Source organism: Danio rerio, chromosome 3 (genome assembly GCF_049306965.1).
Source record: "Danio rerio strain Tuebingen ecotype United States chromosome 3, GRCz12tu, whole genome shotgun sequence".
Lineage (NCBI taxonomy): Eukaryota > Metazoa > Chordata > Actinopteri > Cypriniformes > Danionidae > Danio > Danio rerio.
The window spans coordinates 65,467,501-65,482,658 of NC_133178.1; the positions used below are offsets into that span (position 1 = coordinate 65,467,501).

General features: G+C 39.3%; 1 protein-coding gene across 10 annotated transcripts in view; it reads left to right on the forward strand.

Moving 5' to 3' along the window:
* The window catches only part of mfsd11 (major facilitator superfamily domain containing 11), a 24,867-nt gene extending 9,870 nt beyond the window's left edge, over nucleotides 1–14,997 (forward strand). For 2 of the 10 annotated variants that reach the window (XM_073943253.1, XM_005168486.6), the window contains exons 7-14: nucleotides 182–240; nucleotides 870–1,032; nucleotides 1,144–1,184; nucleotides 2,941–3,006; nucleotides 5,178–5,303; nucleotides 6,894–7,068; nucleotides 8,681–8,816; nucleotides 9,038–14,997. In XM_073943253.1, coding sequence (XP_073799354.1) covers nucleotides 182–240; nucleotides 870–1,032; nucleotides 1,144–1,184; nucleotides 2,941–3,006; nucleotides 5,178–5,303; nucleotides 6,894–7,068; nucleotides 8,681–8,816; nucleotides 9,038–9,199 — 928 coding nt within the window. In that variant the 3' untranslated portion in view covers nucleotides 9,200–14,997. 10 annotated transcript variants of the gene reach the window in all.
* The last annotated feature ends 161 nt before the right edge of the window (nucleotides 14,998–15,158 follow it).

Below are 15,158 nucleotides of genomic sequence, written 5' to 3' on the forward strand. Positions count from 1 at the left end.
CCAAGATGTGCGCACATTTTTGAAAATTCACATTAAAAAAAGTATGAGAATGATTAACTTTTTTATTCAATAATGGAAACACACTTACCGAATAAACTCCGAAAGGGATGGGATTCTGCTTTACACAGCCACTGAGCATGCATGAAAGGAAAAATGATCCGTTTTATTTTCTCTTTTGCAGCTTATTCTTTGGGAATCTCTACATATATCTTGCCTGGCATGGAAAGACTCACATAACAGGTGAGAAAGATGTTTAACTGAGAGAATCTTCTGTACATAATAGTTTTAAATACTGATTTCTTCATCATGATGACAGCACAATCATGTTATATTTGACTAGATATGTACTAGTATTCAGCTTAAAGTCACATTTAAAGCCTTCACTAGGGTAATTAGGGTAAAGTTAGGGTAATTAGGCAAGTCATTGTATAACAGTGCTTTGTTCTGGAGACAATCCAACACTAATATTGCTTAAGACGAGCATGTCCAAACTCGGTCCTGGAGGGCCGGTGTCCTGCAAAGTTTAGTTCCAGCCCCAATCAGACACACCTGGGCTAGCTAATCAAGCTCTTACTAGGCTTTCTAGAAACATCCTTGCAGGTGTGTTGAGGCAAGTTGGAGCCAAAATCTGCAGGACACCGGCCCTCCAGGACACCACTGGCGAGGACTAATAATATTGACCTTAAAATAGCTTTAAAACTATTAAAAACTGCTTTTATTCTAGCCGAAATTAAACAAGTAAGAGTTTCTCCAGAGGAAAAAAATATTAGAGGAAATACTGTGAGAAATTCCTTGCTTATTCCGACTTTAGAGCTCTTCTAGTCTAGTGAAACGCGAGGCTGAAAAAATCCCGTTTTTCTTGTTGTCAGATAAGGACCGGCAGACGGTTTTCATCACACTCACAGTCATCAGTCTGGTGGGAAACTTCCTATTTTTCCTGATCCAGAAAGCCGATCCAGAAGCTGCATCTGCCCCTACTGAAGCCTCTGAGTCACTTCTGCCAGCAGAAATCTCCGACAGCAGCTCTGTGGCGTCAGTGCATATATTTACACACTTCTGCATACACACACGCTTCAGCTGACCTGTGTAATCAGATTGTCTTCTGCATTTTTCTTTTGGTCTGTTTCCTCTTACTCTTTGTAGTCCGTCCCAGGGCCTGGGCTCTCAGGCATTGGAGGCATTCAGTAAGTGACATTAGCATTTAATTCTACAATGATGTATATACTACAACCCCAATTCAGAAGAAGATGGGACAGTATGGAAAACACAAATAAAATAAAGAAGAAAGTGATTTCCAAATTTAGTTTGGCATGTATTTCATTGTAGACAATACAACAAACATTATTTAATGTGTTCATCATTATTTTTAGAGTATTGTTTTAATAAACATCGATTTCAATTTTGGTTCTTGCAACAAATTTCCAAAAATGTCAGTGCAGTAAAGGATTGACCACTTTGTAATGTACCCGTTCCTTTTCACAACTTTTAAAATGCGTTTAGGGACTGAAGACAGCAAGTGATTAAAGTGTTTTAAGTCTCATTCTGTCCCATTCTTCCTGCAAACAAGTTCTAAGGGGGGCAACAGTACGGGGTCTTCATCGTCACATTTTGCGCTTCAAAGTGCACCACACATTCTCCATTGGAGACAGGTCGGGGCTGCAGACAGGCCAGTCCAGTACCTGTATCCTCTAGGACTCTGTAATGTGTTGAGAATGTGGTTTTGCATTGTCTTGTTGAAATATGCATTGGTGTCCCTGGAAAAGAAGGCAGCATATCGTGCTCCAAAATCTCCATGTATTTTTTTAGCTTTGCTTTTAAGCTGTGTAACTTTGGTCAAATGTTTTGGGTCTCCTTCTACAAGCTTCTCACAATAGTTTGCAGGAGTTTTGGCCCATTCCTCCTAACAGAATTGCTGTAACTGAGTCAGATTTGTAGGCTGTCTTGCTCGCACAAGCTTTTTCAACTCTGCCCACACATTTTCTATAGGATTGAGATCAGGGCTTTGTGATGGCCACTTCAAAACATTCACTCTGTTCTCCTTAAAGCACATTTGAACTCATTTGGCAGTATGCTCAGGGTCATGGTCTGTTTGGAAGAGTCATTTGTGGCCAAGTTTTAATTTCCTGGCTGATGTGTTGAGATGTTGCTTCAGTATTTCTACATAATGTTCTTTCTTCATGATGCCATCTATGCTGTGAAGTGGACCAGTCCCTCCTGCAGCAAAACAGCCCCACAACATGATGCTGCCGCCCCCATACTTCACAGTTGGGATGGTGTTCCTAGGCTTGTGTGCTTTCCTCTTTGTCCTCCAAATGTAACACTGCTCATTAAGGCCAAACAGTTCAATCTTAGCTCCATCAGTGCTATGTCTCCAAACATGAGTCTTTTCCCAGTGTAATTCAGCTAATTGTAATCTGGCTTTGTTGTTGATTCTGACTTGTTGATTTTCCCATGTTGTCACACAAGGAAACGACAGTTTCAACTATTCGACAGTTGTGCCTCCAATTAACTTAAATGTCGTCAATCAGCCAATCAGAAACTTCCAAAACGCTGACATCATCATCTGAGCTTTTCCAGAGGCAGAATAATCTTATTGTATGTAAACTTAAGTTATAACAGTTTCTCAAAACATCTCTCTCTCATTATTCTGCTATTAAGCAGGTTTGATTGGACTTTATTTGGAGTGTGTTGCAGGTCTGAATGACAGGGAAGGATGTATATTTACAAATGAAATGAAGTTGACCAGACAAAGTCAAAGTAAAATTCAGAAATCACTACTTTCTTTTTTTATTATTTGTGTTTTTCATACTGTCAGCATTTTATGATTTGGGGTTGCGTATATAAAATATATGACTAAATACTGGATGTATTCAAATATTAAAATGCTTTTCTAATTAAAGACAAGCTCATTATTAAGACATTTTTTTCTGATTTCCTCAGAGAGATCCATAGAGCTGGCCATGACCAAAGAGATGCTTTTACTCAGCCTACCCTTCGCATACTCTGGTAAGTTCAACTTTGAAAGAGTGGAAGCAGGGTTTTAAAGGGTTGAGTGTTTAGGAATGTATCAGCCACCGATATTATTGAATTAATTTTTTTTTTGTTTTATATATTGAATTAACATCGATATTGAATTAATTTAAAGCTTTAGGCATATCTACAATAATTTGAAAAAGCCAATAGTTACAAATTGTAATCAAATCAAACATGCATTGTGCCTCTTGAAATGTTTGACAGATGACTGTTAAAGGGCCATGAATCCCCCCGTTTCAACAGGATGTTTTCACACCTCTAGTTTGGAAAAAATCAGGAAAGTGGGCGTGTCTAGCTTTGTTTGGGTGGGAGTGTCGGGGGAGGAAAAATGGGCAGGGTCTGAATAAAAATGGGAGTTGCCATTTGGGCATACGCTTCTGACCGAGTACAAACACACACGCAGGAGAGACAGTGTGTTTAATGACGGTGGGATGTTTGATACCGCACGTCGTATAAGAGAAAAAAGCCTCTGCATTTCTCTGTAACTCAGATGCACTCAGGAGGTCAGAAAGCCGTGTGTGTGTAGACTATCCTGTCACAAAATGCGGCGAAAATTCAACACGACTTTCGGCAAAATTTTGCTTACAGTGTTCACGTGTTTACACACAGAGAGCAGCATTTACAGCAGATCTTTCAATATTGCAGTGATATCAACGTACTGTAAAGTAAGAACTTAGAAATCATTCTGACTAAGATCTGTCTGTAAACACTGAAAGAGTACTGCTGACCATACCAACTATAACTTTGCCATCTGAATGAACAAAGAAAGGGCGCTGATCGCACACACTTACCAAATCTGTAGACAGGATAATCAGCTCATACTGGAGCTGCGTCTTTATTAAAGGAGACGAGCAGCAAATCCACATCTCACCATTGATGAGAAATGCTCTCGAGTAAAAAATATTCCAAACAAACGCATTTCTGCCGCGCGTCGCATACACAGATCCACACGTGAGTCTAGCAGCGTCTCATAGAGAGAAAATGAAAACAAAACCTTCACATTATGAAGGCAACACTGGCGACCCGTATCTCCAAACGGTTCTTATTCTTTTCCCACAACTTCTGGCAACACGACGTGTGTCGTCTCTCTGCCGTCTGAACACTGTTTCAGGTACAGTCTAAGAAAGCTAGCATGCATATTAATGAAGTTGCAGCGCATACATAATGGAGCGCGCTGATTGGTTTGAACCAAGCCATACTCATGAATGAATGCAGCACACTCAGTGTAATACGGGACGCCCCGGTACAGTCGTCCAGTCTGCACGCTGGAATACACGCTATTATCTCATGACCGTGACGCAGCTTCAAAAATTCGTTTCAAACCGGAAGTACGAATTTGCTCGAAATAACGCAAAAACAACCAATTTACACTTTTTAGTGAAATATAGGTGTCCTAATAGTGTTTTTAGCAGTGTGGGACACATATACCACTGTCAACACCTCAAAACACGTGTTCTGGCGTTTCGTGACCCTTTAAATAGATCCAGAAGTCATAATGAATTGCCCAACTGTGAATCTTTTTCTTTTGTCAAATATTTCCCAAATGATGTTGAACATATTCAGGAATTTTTCACAGTATTTCCTATAATATTTTTTTTTCTTCTGGAAAAAGTCTGATTAGTTTTATTTCAGCTAGAATACAAGCAATGTTGCCAGATTGGCTGGTTTTTGAGTTTGATTGTGTGGGTAAAAATGGCACAGACGAAATGACAAAATTTGGGTAGTTTTGAAACATAAACCTTATATGCAACTTATTTACTAAAACAGAACCGTGTGCTCCTACTCCATTCAGTTAGTGGTGACCATTGCATAGCGCAAACCGCGTGGGCCCACCCACAAGAGGAGGTGTATTAAAATCTGACTCCCAGGACAAATCCACCATCGAAATGTTGTCTTAGGGCCCATACCAGCCAGCAGCACCCCTGTCTTCAACTGTATATTACTAAAATAGTACTGTATGCAATCATATTGTATCAGTATAGTCCAAAGAAAAATCCCTACATCTCTAGTTTTAATTAATTCATAAAAGTAACTTTAATCCATGCATTCATATTTATTCAGTAATCTGGAGCATGTGAAAGCCAGGTTGAGGGTTGCACAGATTGTTGTAGTAACCGATTGAGTGTGTTTGCTGATGTGTGCAGGTCTGGAGCTGACCTTTTACAGTGGCGTGTACGGGACATGTTTAGGGGCCATGACTCAGTTTGGAGAGGACGCCAAGGGTCTGATCGGCCTGTCTGGGATTCTGATCGGTGTGGGGGAAATAGTTGGTGAGTTGCGGCTCTGTAAACATGAAAAACAAACGCTATTGACAAAGAGAACCATTGAGCTGTCCATAGAGATCCATAGTCAAGACTGTCTGATGGTTTGAGGAAGCCCGATCGGAAAGTTTGAACAAGTTTTAAATTGATTGATGGATGGTTGGGTAGACACGAGGACGGATGGATGGATGGATACAGGGATGGATGGATGTATAGATGCTTAAATGAATGCATAGGTGTATGGATGGATGGATGGATGGATAGATGGATATATCCAGGAATGGGTAGACGGATGAATGTATAGATGGATGGATAGATTGATGGATGGATGTATAGATACATGGATGTTTGGATGGCTGGATGTATAGATGCATTGATCTATAGACGAATGGCCAGATGGATGGATCTATAGGTACCTGGATGGGTGGATGGATGGCATGTATAAATGGATGGATGGATGGTTGGGTAGACACACGGACGGATGGATGGATGGATGGATACAGGCATGGATGGATGTATAGATTCTTGAATAATTGCATAGCTGTATAGTTGGATGGATGGATGGATGGATGGATGGATGGATGGATGGATGGATAAATCCAGGAATGGGTAGACGGATGAATGTATAGATGGATGGATGTATAGATGCATGGATGGTTGGATGGTTGGATGGATGGATGTATAGATGCATTGATGGATGGACGAATGGCTAGATGGATGGATGTATAGGTAAATGGATGGGTGGATGGATGGCATGTATAGATGGATGGATGGATGGATGGTTGGGTTGACACACGGACAGATGGATGGATGGACGGATGGATGGATGGATGGATGGATACAGGGATGGATGGATGTATAGATGCTTGAATGAATGCATAGCTGTATAGATGGACGGATGGATGGATGGACGAATGGATGGATGGATGGTTAAATCCAGGAATGGGTAGATGGATGGATGTATAGATATATGGATGGATGGATGGATGGCTGGATGTATAGATACAGAGATGGATGGATGGATGTATAGATGCATTGATGGATGGACGAATGGCTAGATGGCTGGATGTATAGGTACATGGATGGGGGATGGATGGATGAATGGATAGATGGATGGATGGATGGATATTCAGATACATGGTTGGATGGTTGGTTGGATGGATGGATGTATAGATACATTGATTGTTGGATGGATGTATAGATACATGGGTGGATGGATGGATGTATAGATGCAAGGAAAGATGGATGTATAAATACAGAGGTAGATGGATGTCTATATATATATATATATATGGATATAGATACATTGGTAGATAGATAGATAGATAGATAGATAGATAGATAGATAGATAGATAGATAGATAGATAGATAGATAGATAGATAGATAGATAGATAGATAGATAGATAGATAGATAGATAGATAGATAGATAGATAGATAGCCGGGTGGATGGACAAACAGATAGATAGATGGATGAAAGAGGGGTTGATGAATGACTGACAGATAAATAGACAGAAACAGATGGATGAATGGACAGACAGTCAGGCGAGTTTCCTCATCCTCTGCTCCTCATGCAGTGTTGTGTCTTCTGTTGTCCAGGAGGTGGCGTGTTTGGGATTCTGGATAAGTGTAACCGCTACGGCAGGAACCCAGTAGTGTTTTTGGGGCTGCTCACTCACATCGTGGCCTTCTACCTGATCTTCCTCAACATCGCCAGTGATGCTCCGGTCGCTCCAGAGGAAGGCACTCAGATGCAGGCCTTCATCCAGCCCAGGTACGACACACACACACACGAACATGCAGAACACGAACTCTGTTTACATCAACAGTTTTCTCTGCTTTTGTTTTTAAACAAATCTCCGTCCAAATGAAGACACTAAAACACACTGTGATGCAGTTTTTAGTGCTCCAACGGGGGGCGATGATGACACTGTTATGCTGGGTTCACACCATACCTGCCAACATCCCCGTTTTTCCCGGGAGTCTCCTGCATTTCAGACCCATCGCCCGCCACCCTCCCGTTTTGTTATTTCTCCCAGAAATCTCCTGTAATTTCACTCGCAGCTAGTCCTTAGCTTTTTTGGTACGGTCTGTAACACCTCCGGGTCGCCAACTTTGGTATAGTATCCGATCACATCTGCCACCTGAAAACCGGTCCATAGTACAGTTACTAACACCATAGTACAGCTACTAACCCGGTTCTCAACGGTGTTATTCAGACAAACACTAGGCTAGTGTTGAACAGTAGATTATGCTCTAGGCTAGTTTTTAACAGCAGACGGTGCTCTAGGCTAGAGTTTAACAGATGATGGTGCTCTAGACTATGTTTTAATAGCAGACTGCCCTCTAGGCTAGTTTTTACCAGCAGATGCCGTTCTATGATAGTTTTTAACAGCAGATGCTGCTCTAGGCTAGTGTTGAACAGTATACGACGCTGTAGGCTAGTTTTTAACAGCAGATGCTGCTCTAGGCTAGTATTGAACAGTGTTCTGGATTACTTTTTAGCTGTAGATGGCGCTCTAGGCTAGTTTTAAACAGCAGATGGCGCTCTAGGCTAATATTTCACAGCAGACGTTGCTCTAGGCTAGTTTTAACAGCAGATGGTGCTCTAGGCTATTGTTGAACTCTGGATTAATTATTAACAGTATACGGCGCTCTAGGCTAGTTTTTAACAGCAGACGGCCCTCTAGGCTAGTTTTTAATAGCAGATGGTGCTCTAGGCTAGTTTACAACAGCAGATGGTGCTCTAGGCTAGTTTTTAACGGCAGATGCCGCTCTAGGCTAGTTTTTAACAGCAGATGGCGCTCTAGGTTAGTTTTCAATGGCAGATGGTGCTCTAGGCTAGTTTACAACAGCAGATGGTGCTCTAGGCTAGTTTTTAACGGCAGATGCCGCTCTAGGCTAGTTTTTAACAGCAGATGGCGCTCTAGGTTAGTTTTCAATGGCAGACAGAGCTCTTGGCTAATTTTGTACTGCAGATGGCGCTCTAGGCTAGTTTTAAACAGCAGAGGGTGCTCTAGACTGGTTTTTAATAACAGAGTGTGCTCTAGGCTAACTTTTAACGGTGCTCTAAGCTAGTTTTTAACAGCAGGTGGTGCTCTAGGCTAGTTTTAATAACATATGGCGCACCATGATAGTTTTTAACAGCAGATGGCACTTTAGCATAGTTTTGAACAGTAGATGGGGTTGTAGGTATGTTTTTAACAGCAGAGAGTGCTCTAGGCTAGTTTTTATCAGCAGACGGCGCTTCAGGCTAGTACTTCGTTTTTATGTTGTCAAACAGCGAAACTGCATAGAAAAATGTGCAGTTTTGAAAATACCCATGTTCGTGTAGACAGGGTCTTATTCTCGCACACTGATTGGTCTGTTTGTGTGTGTTCCGCCAGTGTGGCCGTGGCGCTGATCTGCAGTTTTCTGCTGGGTTTTGGCGACAGCTGCTACAACACTCAGCTCATCAGCATTGTGGGATACTTGTTCCGGGACGACAGCGCTCCAGCTTTTGCCGTCTTCAAATTTGTACAGGTTTGAGACTCAATTTCATTAACCCTTGTGTGCTATTCAAATTGACTCCCCTTTGGTTGTGTCTGGGGCTGTTTTTGCCCCATTGGCTCTCATTATAAGCACATGTATTGACTGCAAAGCCATGACAGCATACAATCATGCATTCTTGATTGCTGCCGGTTTTTCCTGTTGTGAAGAGGTCAAACCTTTAATTTTTACTGTTGATTTGTGTGTGTGCGCAGTCCATCATGGCAGCGGTGGCCTTCTTCTACAGTAATTACCTGCTCCTGCACTGGCAGCTGCTAATCATGGTGCTGCTGGGCTTCATGGGCACCATCACCTTCTTCATGGTGGAGTGGTCTGTGATCCGCAGCCGCCGCGACTCTGACTACGGCGGCATCTGACAGCGCAGATAAACACACACTGCATTGACAGAACACTTTCCTCTTCACTCCCATTGCTGCACGTTCAGATGCTGGAGCGCAAAGTGGCCATTCTGCTTTCTGTCCTAGACCCTTTACTTGCACACAAGAAGAGCTGTGGTGAAAAATCATTCGAGACTTTCAAAATGCATCACTGTTCTCTGTTGAATTGATTGTGAGCCAAGTTTAACAGCACATGGTGCTTTAGGCCATGTCATAACAGCAGACTGTGCTCTAGGCTAGTTTTGAACCACATATGGCACTCTAGGCTAGTTTATAACAGCAGATGGCACTCTAGGCTAGTTTGATAGCAGATGGCATATTAGGCTATTTTTAACAGCTGAAGGTGCTCTAGGCTAGTTTGTAAAAACAGACGGCGCTCTAGCATAGCTGTAACAGTGAACGGCGCTCTGGGCTAGTTTATAACCGCGAATGGCACTCTAGGCTAGTTTTGAATAGCAGATGGCACTGTAGGTCAGTTTTTACTGGCAGACGGCGCTCTAGGCTAGTTTTAACAGCAGATGGCACTCTGGGCTAGTTTTAACAGCAGATGCCGCTCTAGGCTAGTTTTGAACAGCAGATGGCGCTCTGGGCTAGTTTGTAACAGCGATTTTTGAACTGATTTAACACTAGCCTAAAGCACCTTTTGCTCTTTAAAACAAACGTAGAGCACCATCTGAGGTTTAAAAACTAGCCTAAAGCACATTCAAAACTGTTCAAAACTAGTCTAGAGCGCTTCTGCTGTTCAAAACTAGCCTAGAACGCATCTGCTGTTCAAAACTAGCCTATAGTGCCATCTGCTGCTAAAAACTAGCATAGAGCGCCATCTGCTGTTCAAAACTAGCCTAGAGCTCCATCTGCTGTTCAAAACTAGCCTAGAGCGCCATCTGCTGTTCAAAACTAGCCTAGAGCGCCATCTGCTGTTTAAAACTAGCCTAGAGCGCCATCTGCTATTCAAAACTAGCCTAGAGCACCATCTGCTATTCAAAAGTAGCCTAGAGCTCTATCTCCTGTTCAAAACTAACCAAGAGTACCATCTGCTGTTCAAAACTAGCCTAGAGCGCCATATGCTGTTCAAAACTAGCTTAGTGCGCATCTGCTGTTGAAAATTAGCCTAGAGCGCCTTCTGCTGTTAAAAAGTAGCCTAGAGCGCCATCTGATTAAAAAACTAGCCTAGTGCACTTCTGCTGTTCAAAACTAGCCTAGAGCACCATCTGCTGTTCAAAACTAGCCTAGAGCGTAATCTGCCGTTAAAACCTAGCCATAAGCGCTATCTGCTTATAAACTAGCCTAGAGCACCATCTGCTGTTAAAACCTAGCCATAAGCACTATCTGCTTATAAACTAGCCTAGAGCGCATCTGCTGTTCAAAACTAGTCTAGAGCACCGTCTGCTGTTAAAAACTAGCCTAGAACGCCATCTGATGTTAAAAACTAGCCTAGAGCACCATCTGCTGTTCAAAACTAGCCTAGAGCACCATCTGCTGTTCAAAACTAGTCTAGAGCACCGTCTGCTGTTAAAAACTAGCCTAGAACGCCATCTGATGTTAAAAACTAGCCTAGAGCACCATCTGCTGTTCAAAACTAGATTAAAGAATCATCTACTGTTTAAAAACTAGTTTAGAGTGCCATCTACTGTTAAAAACTAGCCTAGAGCGCCGTCTGCTGTTAAAAACTAGCCTAGATCGCCATCTAGTGTCAAAACTATGCTCAAAATGGATTCAAAAGAGAATAGAAAAGCATTTTGAAAATCTCGCTCAGCTCACAGAGCCCACAGCTCTATAAATAAGAAAAGTTTACTCCACACCCAGATGGCATCAAGTGCTGAATAATGCAATAAACGTTTTTAAGTTTTTGATTAGCTTAAGCCTAAACAAGATGCAGGTTGCAATAGTCGTGATTCGCCCAGAGGTGATTTCTTCTTTCTGAGGTGAAGAGTTTTGTGCAACACAAGGAGATATTTTGGAAGGATCTTCAGGCAGCTCATTTCATTATAAAGACTGTTCACACCAGGCTACAACGTAATCATACAAATGTGCACTATACTTCACGTTTACTTAAGCTTTTAGCGAGGAACAGATTGAAAATTTCGTTTACAGCTCTAAAACTGAATTCCTTATTCAAATGAGTTGCTTGAATTCTTAGCATGAGGTTCGGCCAAACTCTCTTTGCTTTCGTTACTGTAAATGAATCAATTTGTTAGCAACTCATGATCTGCATGCTGCAGCCTGCTCTAAATTTCAGTCTGATCATCTGAGAAAAGCCTTAGTGCATCACATTAGACCCTGTTTTCCACATACACTATTTTAGCTGGACATATGTGCTCACTGTGAATTTTGGAAATTTGGGGTGTGAAGATTCTTCTGATATTCTGATAAAACTACTTAAAAAAAATTTTAATTTGCCATTAATTAATCACCTTAAGGTCATCCTAGATATAGACACCCTCCTTTTCTAGTTCAATAGAGCATTTTTTAGCTGAAACTGTGGTCCTAAAATATTAAAATACAAATTAACGGTCACCTAGGGCAGCTGAGGGAGCGCAATTGTGCTACACGTTAAGTAAACGCACGCAAATTGCAAACACTATCAAATCAATTTGACAACACATGCAAATTCAGAAATCCACTACAAATAGTGCAGACCCCTAAGAAAACGTGTCGGGGACCCCACAAACCTAGCTACTTCCTGTTTGTAGAGCTTGTATAGTTTGTTTTTATTTAAACATTTTAATCATACAGCTCGTTAAATTTGTAGTTCCGAAAGTAATTCCTAGCATGGTATTTAAATTACGTTTATTTAACGTAGGTTTTGCGATTCGTCCGATTACTAGGACGAAAAATTTACAAACAACAAGGACGTTAAGAGTAACACCTGACGACACTATTGATTCTAAACAGGAAGTAGCCGGATTGTCACTTTTTATGCTCCCCATCATATTTCCGATATTTGCAGTGCGTTTCTATAATGAGCGAATTAACACATTGATTTTACACCGCATGCAAAAATCTCAAACACAAAACAAATACAGAAACGCACTACAAAGAACACGTGTCGGGGACCCCACAAACCTAGCTACTTCCTGTTTGTAGAGCTGAGTTTGTTTATTTTTGTTTAAACACTCTGATCGTACAGTTCGTTAAATTTGTAGTTCCGAGAGTAAACATGGCATTAAAATAACGTTTTATTTAAGGTTAATTGTGGGATTCGTCCGCTTACTAGGATGAAAAATTTACAAACAACACGGAATCGTACAACCAGGATGTTAAAATAAACAATAGTCGACACTGCTGTGTCTAAACAGGAAGTAGCCAGTTCATCGCTTTTTATGCTCCCTAACACATTTCGCTATTTGTAGTGCGTTTCTATATTTGCATGTGTGGTTCATGTATACAAATTGATTTGACAACACATACCAATTCTCACAATACGAAGAAACAAACTGCAAATAGCACAGACTAAAACGGTAATGTGTCGGGGACCCTAAAAATTGACGAACTGGCTACTCCCTGTTTAGAGTCAGTGGTGTTTTCACTGTCCAGAGAGCTGGTTGTACGATTCTTTATTGTATGTATGTTTTCAGCCCTAGTAGTCTTACAAATTGCGCAATTGACGATTGAATTTGCGTTGCGAAAATTTTTTAATCGATTTCACAGCTTGCCCATTTTTTGCCTGTTGAATATTTATTTATTTGACTTTCAAATATTCATTAACGGTTTATGAACCACTAATCACTGCACTTTCAGCTACAAATCCTTGTTAATATTCTGCCTCAGAAAAACTTAAAACATCAACAAGTGAATAAATAAATGGCAAATTAAATATTTTTTAGGTGAATCATCACTTTAATATGCAATAAGTCTCCAAGCAATGCTACGTTGTTTAAATGTACACTACGCTGCGATACTGTTGATGAGGAATATGATTATATAGTTTTAATTTACACAATTACCATCAATGTGCGGTCAGCGGGTAAATGAAGATGTCTTATTTTAATTATTTCAATTGCCTTCGTTGTTATTTTTTTAAGAAAACAATTTTGCCAAAGATCGAAGCACTCTTTGTACAAACTTGTACTTGTTTTTTTTTTTTTTTTTAGGTCTGTCGTTGTTTACTTGTCTGCAGGGAACCATATTACAGCAAATCTATGGAGCCAGATCAGTCTCAAATTATACGTTCACAAAAAATAATTCATACATCCACGACACAATTCACATTTATGAAATCCAATTTGTGAGTTCAAAATTCAATTCGTAAATGCACAAATCCAATTAGTCAATTGAAAATATGATTAAAAAATACGCAAATTAAACTTTTGAATTTAAAATACTATTCAAAAATACACTAATCCAAATCGTTAACTCAAAATGCAATTTAAAAATGCACAAATCCGATTCGTCAATTCAAAACTTGATTCCGAAATACTCAAATAAAATTTGTTATTTCAAAACGTTTCCTTAAAAATACACAAAAACAATTCCTCAATTCAAAAAATGATTCAAAAATACACAAATCCAATTCGTTAATTCAAAACGCAATTTAAAAATGGACAAATTTAATTTGTCGATTCAAAACTAAATTCAAAATTTCACAAATCCAATTTGTTAGTTCAAAACGCAATGCAAAAATGCACAAATCCATTTCGTCAATTCAAAATACTGTTCAAATAAATGCGAATTCAATTCGTCAATTAATAACGCAATTCAAAAATGCACAAATCCAATTCACTAATTCAAAACGCAACTCAAAAATTTACAAATCCATTTTGTCGATTCAAAATGACATTCAAAAAGTCACAAATCCAATTCGTCAATTTAAAACGCAACTCAAAAGTGTCCAAACCATTGTATTATTTCAAAACGCAATTTAAAATTGCACATTTCTAATTGATCATTTCAAAAATGTAATTCAAAATTGCACAAATCCAATTTGTTAGTTCAAAATGCGATACAAAAATGCACAAATCCATTTAATCAATTCAAAATACTATTCAAATAAATGCATATTCAATTCGTCAATTAACGCAATTAAAAAATACACAAATGTAATATCTCAATTCAAAATGTGATTCAAAACTGCACAAATCCATTTCAAAATATGATTAAAAAATATGAAAATATAATTCGTCAATTCAAAACACCATTCAAAAATGCACAAAAACAATGTATCAATTCAAAATACTATTAAAAAATATGCTAATTTAATTTGTCAATTTAAAACATGTTTCAAAAATGCACAAATCCAATTAATTTGGTAGAAATATTTATAATTTTTACTTGGGAATTCCCAAATTGTGTGTTGTATTTATAAATTGTGTTTGGAATGTACAAATTGGATTTCATAAATGCATTAATTTTGAGACTGATCTGACTCCATACAAAGCCTATTACTGATGTAATCAAAAGGAGTCATTTGGAAATCAATATACTTATCGCTGCCAATTTATGCGTATTAAACAGAGTTGACATATATAAATTACGAATGTATTGAGAAAGGGTTCAGAAAGTCCTTTTAATACATTCATAATATGTTACCAGCTCATTCGCCTGGGAGAATTTGCTACACGTTTGTTATTACAGCAAAAATAATCAATCAGATTTTTATTTTATTATTATTTTGATCAATGCAATCTTCAGGATATTGAGGGAAAGTGTGACGGGAATATATCTGGTCATATACTTGAATGTATCTTACTGTATAAATGGTACAGGCACTCGGATTTTCTCGTTTTCTTTTATAAATATGTGTATATAAGGGATTAAAGAACATTTTGAGCCTTTGATTCTTGCTTGTGTCTCTATGCTTATTATGTTTAATGATTCACAATGCTTTACAGTAAAGAAAGAGTTTTATAGACAAAAATAAAGATGGAAAATATGTTTAAATATGTATACGTACATGCATACATATATTTTAGAGTTGCCAATAAAATAAAAACCTCTT